Source organism: Phoenix dactylifera, chromosome 4 (genome assembly GCF_051530095.1).
Source record: "Phoenix dactylifera cultivar Ajwa chromosome 4, Ajwa_hap1_PhDact_Kaust_v1.1, whole genome shotgun sequence".
Taxonomy (NCBI): Eukaryota; Viridiplantae; Streptophyta; class Magnoliopsida; order Arecales; family Arecaceae; genus Phoenix; species Phoenix dactylifera.
Genome location: NC_143193.1, coordinates 7,236,769 through 7,249,287, shown reverse-complemented (window position 1 = coordinate 7,249,287; position 12,519 = coordinate 7,236,769). Strand labels below are relative to the sequence as shown.

Here is a 12,519-nt window from a genome sequence, read left to right as displayed (position 1 = left end):
ATTGGTAATTGTGATTGATAATTCGTATTTAGATTATTATAGGCACCATTTTTGATAGATAAAAAGAGTATGCTGATCCACAAACAAGAGATTGGGGTGTTTTGAAACAATCACGACCGATCTATTTCTTCAATCACCTTTTTTTGCATTTGGAATTTCTATTAACTCTATCGATTCTCTTTCAGCATGCCCAGATAAAGGTTGCTTTAAGATCGAGCGTGAGTGCCTTCTACCATTCAACTATCTTGATGTCAATACTTAACAAGATCTCTTATAAACTAGTTTCTAATACAATCTTTGGGTTATTTATCAGATAGTGTTGTGAAAGCTATAATAGTTTCGTTCGTTGCAGTAATGGGATTAGTTCTTCTAGTTATTCTTATCAAATTTGTGAGAAGGTCTGAGAGACGCAAAGAAGGTATTATGTCAAGATACTTGAATTCAGAATATCATTATGAGAAAGAAGATGAAATGATGAGAATAATTACACTAACAAAGCTATTCTATGTTTTTATGCATCCACAAGGCAAATTGATCAGTACATGGTCAGGTCTCTATAGATTCTCGAAAGGAGAGATTGAGAAAGCCATAAATTATGGCAATAGCAAGGTACACCTTGGTTCAGGAAGCGCTGGCCAAGTGTACCAGGGCATCCTTCCAAGCCGGCAGCTCGTAGCAATCAAGCACGTCTACAAGACTGCGATGTCTGGTTCTTTCACGAGGGAAGTCGAAGGCCTCTCCAAAGTTCGACACCCCAACTTAGTCTCCCTCCTTGGCTTCTGTGACGAAAGAGGAGAACAATACTTGGTTTATGAGTACTGCTGTAATGGAAACCTTGCCCAAAATCTCTTGAGTAATCTCCTCTCACCTCCTGAAGATGGCTATGCATTGCTTCCTTTTTTTCTTTATAATGATCTGAATTTAGCTCATAATTCTCATGATAGGAATCGACTCTGTTCTTTCATGGGATCAAAGAGTCAGGATATTAAGAGATTGTGCACTTGTTCTGAGGTTTCTCCATAATCACCCCGATGGTTGCATTGTTCATAGGGACATCAAGGTGAGAAATAACATAATTTTTGATCTAGTTTGAAGAGGAATTGCTAATTGCATTAACATAATTGCATGGTGTTATAGCATGGCAATGGAATATTAAATTCTTCCCAGGAACGGTAGGAAAAAAGGGTGGAATTAATGTTAAAGCAGTATTCAACTTGAGAGAACAACCCTCAATGCTTGCTTTTGTGTTCTCCAAACAAGCATAAATATAATTTATTTAGATTGATTTTGTGTTGGTTTCACAGCTATCTAACATTCTATTGATGGAGAATATGGAGCCGAAGCTTTCAGACTTTGGATTAGCAAAGGTGTTCAACATGGAGGAAAGCAAAGTGTTTACCGATGTTAGAGGAACCATCGGCTACATGGATCCTGAATACATGACAAATGCCAGGCTCACTAGTGCCAGTGATATTTATAGTTTTGGCATTGTGACCTTACAAATGCTTTCAGGGAGAAAGGTGATAGAGTTGGATATTGCAGCACGAGATACTCTAACAAGAAAGGTAGAACTATTTATTCTTGTTTTGTGCTGGTCAGCTACTTAATTTTATATTTTTCAGCACAATAGTTCGTATATAAGAGCTTGTATGAATCCTGCAACTTAGCTATGATCAAGAAGAAGCTCAAATTTATAATGGAGTGCATGAGAGTTTACCTTTGTGTTCATGCAGGCTAAGGATGTGCAAATGAAGAAACGACCGCTCAAAGATTTCATAGACCCACGCCTTAGAGGAGAGCTTAATTTGAGGGACTTTGAGTCAATTTTGAATATTGCAGTTCTTTGTGCTGCTGGTTCGAGCAAAGGTCGTCCCACAATTAAGGAGGTCTTTGAAGAAATGGATAGAGCTTGGAAGAACACAAAACCCAATATGGTTGACTTTACAATCTCTTTCTTTCTCTCTATGAGGACAAGTGCAAGTATATATTTAGTCTCATATTGGTTATTCATTGGAGAGATATTAGGTACTTATACAAGACTAAAAAATCCAAAATTTACCTTTCGGCGAACTTTTTTGGGTGAGATCTTGCGTAAGTACTTAAAATCTTTTTAACGAATAACCGATGTGGAACTAAACATACGCTTCCATAAGTCATCACATACACACACTCTCTCTCTCACACACACAACTTTGTATTTGATGAAACTTTTCTTTAACATGGATTTCATTTACAATTTTGTACAGACTACTCTAGTCAGCCGAGCTACCTACAAATTACCCGGTTCACAATCTATTTCTTCTGAAGTGATAGAGGTATAAAAGTGATTACCTATGACTTTCTATCATTCAAATCTAAGGTATAGAAGCCTCTTACATTTATAAGATTACCGTGCTAATTATGTACATGCTTTTCACATTTGGTTTACAAAATGTAAATGTTTAGTCCGAGAGATACTTGTCTAGAGAATAAATTATTGGAGCGAAAGGGATTTTGATTTTTCCTTTTCTATCACGGACCCTGATGATTAAATGTTAAAATATCATGGATGAATGTTGCAATCGGATGTTTTATCCGCCTTAAAATAAAAGGTTACAATTGGGTTGGATTGGTCCAAATGAAATGGAAAACAAAACGAATTTATACTAAATTATATCTGAAAAGAAAGGTCCTTTTCTCTATCTAAAATGAAAAGTTAAAGACCCTTTAGTATTATGGATCGGTTAAATTGGACTCTGCTTGACCCTGAGTATGCAACTCATTCAAAAACAATTACTACAATTAAAATTCGTTGGCTGCTCTCATTCCAATAGCTCTGTGGCTTCAAGCCTACCAGTGCAGAATCACTGTACTAGCATTTTTTAAGTTGAGATTTCATATCATTCCCGTGATCCAGAGGAATCCAAATAGTTAGAAACCACCAAAAATCATGTGATTTGTAGGTCACCAAAGCATTTGAGTGACGACAAAAGTGGATGATGCTAACAGTTTTGTTATGTTAAAATGGATGGTAACACACAAATTACAGTTCTGCATTATTTGTTAAAACATACACATCTAAGACACAAATAAGCTAAAAATTCAATTGGTTTGGCTGCTTTAAAACCGGAAGTTAAATCGAAACATTCTACTAAGCTATGAAAATTTTCATTCGTTTTATATGTTAGTACACAGGTACATGACCTTCAGAACATATGAGTTTGTCTTTGAGAGCTACATAAGATGTTGATGAAAGGGAAAAAAGGACAGATACCAGTAAAAGAGCAGCGGGAAATAATGTCATGTTACACTCAGAACCTAGTGATCTTCTCGTTCAAGGGTTTTCTTTAAATCCAAAGCACCCAACCTCGAGAACCTTAAAGAAAGAAATCCAAACAGAGTCTATCACAAGACTTCTCAGAATCCATTTTTCCTATCATTTGTTCCTTCTTTTATGAATCCTAAATTTCTAATGCCCGTTGTGGTTTACACACCAGCAGCATCCATTCGATGGGCGAGGTAGAGATAAATTGAAAGGTGAGACTAAACAAATAAACCTTTTTCTAATGCCGGTAGTATCCTGGTGTGTGTTAGCACGGGCCACATCCGGATGTGCTCAATCGGATAAATTCCAATAATTTCAATCAAAAGCAAGTTGTTCAAAATGAGCTCGATTAGATTGCGGTGAAATTAAACTTTGACTGCGTTTGATCAAATAAGAAATAAACCAACCTCGAACCGAAATTTTGAACTTAAAATTAATATTAATTCCGGCTCGACCAGATGCAGGAGGGCAGATAGAAGCTTGGCTTTGTTGAGCCCTTAATCTATGCTAAACTAATGCTCAAACCCCTTGGATAATGTGATGTAAGTTTTTGATCCCAGCTCTGGTTGTCATCTGGTCCTAGTCTGCCCTTCAGCCCCCATGAGTAGACATGCAGGTCCACCCTCAAATAATGCTACTGGGAACCGACGGCATTGTCAGGCTCAAGCATGGCTGGAGGATGTTACATTCTGTCCAAATGAAATATAGCCCATAGTTCTAGTCTTAAATTCCACACTAATATAAGCCGCTGCGGCAACTAATTGCTTCCTTGCATCCGGGAGGAGGAGCCGAGGAGAGAGAGATGGAAAATGCGAGTGTGGGTGTTATGTGGAGAAGAGGTGCTGCTATCTCTTTTCTGCTGCTTTTGCAGCTAGTTGCTGCTGCTGCTACCAGTGGGAAAGAGGTAATGGACACCCACAAAGGCTATGGGAGAGGAGGAGGCTCATCTGTGTGTCATGGCTCCATCTTCGAGTGCCAAGAAGAAGTGGACTGGTTGCTAGAATCGATGGTCAAGAAAATAGACTATGGTGCGCTTCGAAGAGGAGATGCGACATGCAAAGTCGGCGGGCGGGGAGACAGGTATGACTGCCGCCCTCAACAGGTTCGCCCTCGTCAAAGACCATGCAGCAAATACTACAATCAATGCCGCTGAGGAAGTTTAGGCTTCTCTTGCTTCAGTTCCTGGTATCAGAGCACTGGGCTCATCTTGCCAGGATTTGATGGTTCCCACCAACTGCAGGTTATCTTATGGCTTAGCTTATTGCATTTGTTATGTGGTTTGTGTAAAATTCACGCCTGAAATAAGCGCTTGTTCCTCTTCTTACCATCCAAGCTTGGGATGTCCGTTCTCCGGAGAGAACGTTTGTTGATATCTATTTCATTTGTAATGTTTCCAGTTCTGTTCAAAGTATATTTGTTATAACGCGGTCTCAGTTCTCATGAAAATAAGTTGGTGTCATTTGCTTCATTTTACTCTTTTCTTTTCTCAATGAAAAGATTTGCATCATTCTGTTTGTTGATTAATGGTTTGCATCGCATGGCATTGCTATTTTTATTAAATATATTGTTCGGAAACATTGTTAAGTCACCATCTATTGCACTTCCAGAAGATGGTCTGAAGCGTTTGGGCTGGCGGTTGTGTAGTGCACTACTCTAATGAGTTGCTCTCTGGAGAGTCTGATGCAGAGGGTGATGGATTCAAACCATGCCCCCCAGGAAGCAGGAGGCCATCTGATTAAACTGTTCATATTGCTGACCAATTTTTTAACAACTTTTGGTTAAATGATGAAGTGGTTAGTTAATATTGAATGAGAATTAAGAAAGATAGCTTCATTTTGACAAGTAGGACAAGCCTCTTCGAAATTAGGGTGAGGGTGGGACTCGAACCTAGGTCAATATTGAAGTTATAAAAGTCCATGGTGAACCAATATGCATATCTTAAATTCTAAGGAAAAAAGAATATTTTGCCAGAGAAGAGAAAGATATAAGATTATGTTGAAATCACCACTTCTGTGAAATTTTTAATAATGGGGTTAAAGAGTGCCGAGACAGGATTCGAACTCAGGACCTCTACTCTGAAACCATGTTGAAATCACCACTTGTCCTAAAAACTTAAGGTGATAGGATGAGGTAGATTTATTTATATATTTTATATTTTTTTATACTCTCCTTCACATGGGACTCGGACTTCTTTTTAATAGATGAGCCCAACATGAGAAATTTTTTAATAATGGGGTTAAAGAGTGCGGAGGCAGAGTTCGAACTCAGGACCTCTGCTCTGATATTATGTTAAAATTATCACTTATCCCAAAAGCTTAAGCTCATAGAATGAGGTAGATTTATTTATATATTCTATATTTTTTTTATAGATTACTCGAAGATGAAACTAAAACTTCTAAAGATCCACCACTGTTGTAGAGAATCAAGAGAAAGAAGAAACCAATTAATAGCTATAGAGTTGGGATTATTTTTCTGTTGCTTATTATTACATTTTTACTATTGTTCATAAGCTAGAATCCATTTCATATGATGATATTAAAGGCATTGTTGCTCAGGTGGATGCCATGTAAGAAGAGATTTCAGCTCTTCAGAAGAGTGAGAGCAAGGATTTATTTTCTTTATTTTCTTTTTTTTTTGCTAGAACGGGTGGATCATACCTCGCGGGTATGGATACACCCAATAAAGTCAAAAAATAGGATACCTCGGAGTGCCAAAGGGACCTCCCCATCTCAGTCCACAAGGTACCACCGGAGTGACAAGTTGCATATGCAGCCACCCAATCCGCAGCACCATTGGCTTCACGGTAAATATGCTTGGCCTGAAAGGCCCCTCCAACTCTAACCATAGCCCAAATGTCTCGGAGCTGTGGATGGTCACAATCGTTACTTCTTGGACCCCCCGGATCCAACTAATAATGGTGGCTAAATCACCCTCCAGGATGATGGATCTAGTCTGTGACATGCATCGGGCATGGCGAAGGCCCGCCCAAGCAACTCTCAGTTCTGCACTCGGAACCGAAGTGTCAAATAACTGACCACCCCCAGCAGCTATAATCCTGGCGGACGGATTCCGAATAACAAAATCCGCATCTCCCCTCGTGCTACCATCCAGGCCTGATCTATCAAAGTTGACTTTGAGGAAACTCGGAGGTGGGAGCTTCCAGGTGAAATATATCGTACGGATTTATTTTCTTTGCCTCATGGTGTTTCACCTATTTCTTGCAAGGGTATATATAAGGTTAAAAGCAAGAGTGCTTATTCTATTATATGCCAGGAAGCTAAGTTTGTACCTTGCACGGAGATTCTTGCGAAAGTATAGAAGTGATTTTAGTGAGACCTATAGCTGTCATCATTGATATATATAAAATAATGCTAGGCTTCGGACGGGTACCATAGCATTGCGATAGCCTTTTCGTCACATGGATATTTCCAAGGCCAGAAATAATAATTGCAGCAGCTAGGCTACAAAGTAGTCTCTCTCATGTCTGTAGGTTGTCATGTGAACAGGAAGGCCAACTGGCCGCCTAGTCCGGCCCAAAATTTGACAGGCTTGCATACTAAAAATAGGCCAATGGAACAAGTCTGAGCTTTACAAAAAAAAAAAAAAAAAAAAAAAGGACTGATCTGAAAAAAAAAAAATATCCCGCCCAAAATAATATATATATATATATATATATTAAATATATATATATTTTTTATATATTAATTATATTAACTAATTATATATTATTATAGTAAAATTTTGTACTATATATTAATGAATATATCAACATCATGTTTGTTGGACAGTCTGATATTGCCTTTTTAGAATTGGATCGGTCTGAACAAAAAATAGAGGTTTGATATCTCGGCCGGGCGACTTGGGCATTAATATGAGACTGAATTTTTACTGTAGAGTTCTATCCGAACCCGACCGGGCTCAACATTTGATCAGCTCTACTCTTTACCACAAAAAAATGAGTTTCCAAATCTGTTTTATATTTTTTTTGGCAAATCGGATAATTTAAATTAAATAAAAAAATACATTCATGAAGGTCAATTTAAAATATTATAAAACTAAATAGAAAGATCAGTCGTGGAAGCCTATAAAGCAGATATTTATATGGGTTTACTGTATTATTCAATCAGTAGCTCCATTTGCGATGTTGCATTAGCTTCAAAGCTCTTGGACGGTTTCTTGCGTAATTTTTATGCCCCACGGTCGTTCTACGCGTAGAGAAAACGCGAAGCCTTTTGCACTTGACAACAAAGGCCTCGAGAAGCGTGGAGCGGTCTAATAAAGAAGGGGGCGATCGATGTCAGAGGAGGTGAAATGGAGCTTGTCGGTACGGGAATTTGGCTGTGTTGTAAACAACTTCTTCTTCTTCTTCTTCTTTTCTGCTGAAAGCGGGTGCTTCATACAGTACGGGTACGAATACACCCAATAAAATCAAAATACAAGACCTCACGAAGTGCCAATGGCAGCTCCGCCTCTCCTACCCAAAGGGCATACCCCGAGTGGTGGGCCACATGGCCAGCCACCCAGTCGGCTGCCCCATTGGCCTCCCTGAATACATGTTTGGCCAAAGTGGCCCCTCCCTGACTCATCATCACAATATCGCGAATCAGGGGATGGTCTGTAGTCTCACCCCCCAATCCCCTCTGAATCCATCGGACAACAGTGGCCGAGTCCCCCTCCAAGATAATCGAGCTGGCCCGCAATACTGCCCTCGCATGTCGAAGGCCTGCCCAGGCGGCGTGCAGCTCTGCTCCAGGCACCGATGTATCGAACAACTGACAGCCACCTGCGGCCACTACCCTGGAGTGTGGGCCTCGTATGACAAAGCCTGCACCGCCCCGCGTGCCGCCATCCAGAACCGACCCATCGAAGTTGACCTTGAGGAAGCTCAGGGGTGGGGGCTCCCAGGTGAAATACACCAACTGGGAAGCTGCCGAAGCAGGGGGGAACCCCAGGTGTCCCGAGCTGTCAAAGGTCTATCTGTAGAAGGGGCGGGTCTGAACTCCAAAGCCTGTGCTCGAGCAAGCTCTGCCACAAACCTCGGTGACACCCTGCGCTCACCGAGAGTGCGGGCATTCCTTGCCAGCTAGATCTGAAGCGCTGTGCAAGTAGCTCTAATGCCCTCCTCGCGAGTCCGTAAACTGGCTAACCACTGCCGTGTCACCCTGAGAAACTGTAGCCGCTCACTCCGGGCCCCCCGCGGGATCCCAGCCCACTGCCATGTCGTCCGCGCCCATGTACACTGGAAGAGCACATGGTCCACTGACTCCTCAGCTCCGCACGTCCCGCACTCAGCTGGGACCCCCCAACCTCGCCTGCTCAGCTCTGCTCTCGTAGGAAGTCGGCTCCAGAACACCTTCCATAGAAAGAGAGCAACCCTCGGATGAAGTCCGGACCTCCAAATCCAGGTGCAGTCCGGCCCGGCTCATGCCCTAGCTGAATGGCGCGCGTGATGTCTCCCAACCTGATGCTGGCCTGGCTCGAGGTGCCCCACACCCTGACATCTGGCCCCCCACATCCTGGTAACGGGAGGGATCGGATCCTCGCAGCTAGGTGTACCCCGAACAATAGCCTGAGTCTAGCCTCATCCCACACTGCCCCTCCTGGTACAAGGAGATCGCACACCCGCAACCCCTCAATCGCCTCTGTGTCAAACATAGTAGGCCAGCGGCTCAGGGCCAGGGAGTCCACCCATGAGTCGCTAGCCACATCAATACTCCGACCGTCGCCAATCAAAACCCTGATATGTGCCGATACTGCCGGCAGGTGCCTCCCGATCTCACGCCACATGAAGGATACTCGGCGGCCCCGCTGTGCCACCCCTGAAGCCCCTCGGCCATATCTAGCTGCCATCACCCGACTCCAGAGGCCGTGTGGCTCCAAGATGAACCGAGCCGCATGCCGAGCAATGAAAGCCTCGCGCCTCTCAATAAGGGACTGCACCCCCAGACCGCCCTCACTAGTGGGGCGGCAGACCTGCTCCCAGGCAACCAGGTGCACTCCGTGACCTCCACCGTATGACCCCCACAGGAAATCCCTAAGAAGGCGCTCGATCCTTAGCAGGATCGTCTTGGGAACCACTGTGTTGGCCATGAGGTAAACCGGTAGAGATCCCAGCACTGCCCTAACCAATATCACTCTCCCCATCATGGATAATGATGATGCCCTCCATCCCTCCAGCCTGCTCCGGACTCGCTGTACCAAACCGGAGCACTCTGCCACCCGCAGTCTCCGGCCAGTGATAGGCACGCCTAGGTAGGTAAGCGTCCCTTCCTACTCCGGTATCTGGAGGATCCCTCTGATCTCCTGTCTGACTCCGCTCTCTATGCTGGGGCTGAAGGAGATGGTGGATTTGAAAAAATTCACCCTCTGGCCGGACGCCGCGCAGTATGCCGCTACCACCCTGCGAAGGACCCGAGCCTCTGTAGTCCGTGCCCTGGCCAAAAGAAGACAGTCGTCAGCAAAAAGTAAATGTGAGATAGGGCGAGCTCCCGTGGCTGGGGTGTAGGCCTCCAGCTCACGGCTAGCGCACACTCTCTGCAAAGACCGAGATAAGATATCAGAACAGATAATAAACAAGTAGGGAGATAAAGGACATCCCTGCCGTAGCCCTATAGAGGACTCAAAGTAAGGTGACGGTGTGCCGTTGACCAAGATAGAGAACTTTGGCCTCCGAACACACCCCATAACCCAGCCGATCCACTGCCTGGGGAAGCCGTAAGCCTCCAACGCCTGCTGAAGAAAGCTCCACCTGATCCTGTCGTAAGCCCGTTCCATATCCATCTTGACTGCCATCAGACTGTGTCGCTTCGAAGCTGTCGGAGATCCCACATCGTTTCCTGGGCCAGCATAATATTATGAGAAATATTTCTGCCAGCCACAAAGGCCCCCTGCTCCTGGCTAATGATGCCAGGCAGGAGGGGCTTCATTCTGCCTACCATGATTCTTGCGACAACCTTGTATAGGGTTGTGCACAAGCTGATGGGCCTGAAGTGACAAGGTTCGGCCGCATTTTGGCATTTAGGTATTAGCGTGATGAAGGTGGCCTTCCAGTCCTCAGGCATAGCTGCCTGGGCAAAAAAACACTGGATAGCCTCCACCATCGCTAGTCGGATAATATCCCAATACTGCCGAAAGAAAAACGGGGGGAAACCATCAGGTCCCGGGGCCTTATCTGCAGCCAAGGCCCATACTGCCTCCTGTACCTCCTGTGCCGACACTGGCCGGGTCAGGAGTACGCTCTCAGAATCATCAATACCCACATCCGTCGTCAGAGGAGGGTCCCCATCACTGGCCGCCTCATCCTCCGTCCACCTAGTACGAAAAAAATCGAGCAAGACCTGCCGAATGGCGGACTCACCCTCCACTCGGTGTCCAGACCCAGCTCGCAGAGAGTGGATCATGCTCCTCTGTCTCCGGATAATCGTCGACCGATGAAAGAACCTAGTGTTACGATCACCTTCGCTTACCCACTGCACCCGAGATTTCTGTCGCCAGAAAATCTCATGCTGCCGTAGTAGCGATTGGTGAGTCGCAAGGAGTCCCCGGAGATCAGTCATATCGTCCTCCGGAAGCACGCCTCCCAAGTCCTCCTTCCTCTGCAACTCAGCGATCGAAGTCTCAACCCCCTCCAATCGCCGAAAGATATTGCCCACGACCTCACGATTCCACCGGCGAAGGCGCCGTTTAGTCAGCTCAAGTTTGCGTGAGACCCGTTGCATAGCATCGCCGTGCACCGGGACCCGCCACGCATCACGGACGACATCCCAAGACTGGGGATACGACAGCCAAACCTTCTCAAAGCGGAAGGGGCTACGATGCGTAGGGCCAGATGATGTGGATAGCAGCAATGGGCAGTGGTCCGAGGCCATCCGAGGCAAATGGCTAACCCGGCTAGTAGGGAATCGGAGGATCCAATCCGGGGTCGCAAGGGCCCTGTGTTGCCCAAGGTGACAAGCCAAGAGGGGGGGGGGGGGTGAATTGGTTTCTTCTAAATTTTTGGTGTTTAAAAAGGACTTTCTTAATTAAGTGCAGTGGATGCTTCCTTAAACTATTTGAATGATTTAAACTAGTGCAAAGATAGAAGATGATGCAAGAATAAACGTAAGCACAAGCACAACACAAACACAACAATATATAGTGGTTCGGTGCTCTCCTTAGCACCTACGTCCACTCCCCAAGCGTCCCCTTGGGAATTCACTATAATCCCGCGGATTACAGTTGGATTGTTTTCCGGGCTCACAATCCAAAAACCTTTGTTGGTTTTGCGGGCTCACCAACGAACCTATACACTTGGTTTTCCGGGTTCACCAAAAACCTTTGTTGGTTTTGCGGGCTCACCAACGAACCTATACACTTGGTTTTCCGGGTTCACCAAAAACCTTTGTTGGTTTTGCGGGCTCACCAACGAACCTTTACAAAGTGTTTAACAAATAAAAAGAAAAGATTCAAACTCCTAAATGAGCATATAAAATAATATGAACTACAAAGAAGAGTTAGAAAGTATTTATCGCTTTGAAGTCGCTTTGCTCTTCTTTGTCAAGGATGCTTCACTCTTCAAGGGAGGATGGAGCTCTTGATGACTCTTTGAATCTGCTCAACCCCTTTCTTTTGACTCTTGAATGAAGCACTTGGATGAAGCTTGCCTTGCTAGGGTTCTCTCTTGAATGCACTTGATGTATTTTCCCAAAAGCTTACTTCCTCTGATGAATACTCCCTCTTAAATACTTCTCCAACCTCCAAATAGTCCTTTCTGACCGTTGGATTGAAGAAACTAGCCGTTTATAGCCGTTGGGAGTCCAAAAAGCATTTCTGCACAACTAGCCGTTATGTTCAGCCCGTGTTTGGGTCGGCTCAACCTGTCCTTGGGTCGACCCAACCTTCACTTGGGTCGACTCAAACATTCCTTGGGTCGACCCTCTCAGAAACCACAGAAACCTCAATTTCAGCCTTCCTTTCCATGGGTCGACCCAACCATTCTTTGGGTCGACTCAAAGTTCACTTGGGTCGACTCAACTTCTTCTTGGGTCGACCCTCTCAGTAATTCCAGAGAACCATTTTCTGTCTGTCTTTCTGTCTTGCCTTTGGGTCGACCCTCTCAGGGTTTGGGTCGACTCAAGCTTGGGTCGACTCAACCACTGTGTGGGTCGACCCTCTCAGTAAATCCAGAGAGCATTCTTCTGTTGTGTTTTGAGGTTCTTTGGAGGTTGGGTCGACTC

The 12,519-nt window shown here is 44.5% G+C and overlaps 1 protein-coding gene across 1 annotated transcript; it reads left to right on the top strand.

Moving 5' to 3' along the window:
* Positions 1 to 276: 276 nt before the first annotated feature.
* Positions 277 to 4,747, top strand: LOC103723957 (leucine-rich repeat receptor protein kinase HPCA1-like). The gene is made up of 6 exons (XM_088720760.2): positions 277 to 853; positions 945 to 1,060; positions 1,305 to 1,565; positions 1,734 to 1,934; positions 4,176 to 4,384; positions 4,702 to 4,747. The coding sequence occupies exons 1-6, from the start codon at positions 355 to 357 to the stop codon at positions 4,745 to 4,747; spliced, it is 1,332 nt and encodes a 443-aa protein (XP_088576886.1). The 5' UTR covers positions 277 to 354.
* Positions 4,748 to 12,519: the final 7,772 nt, after the last annotated feature.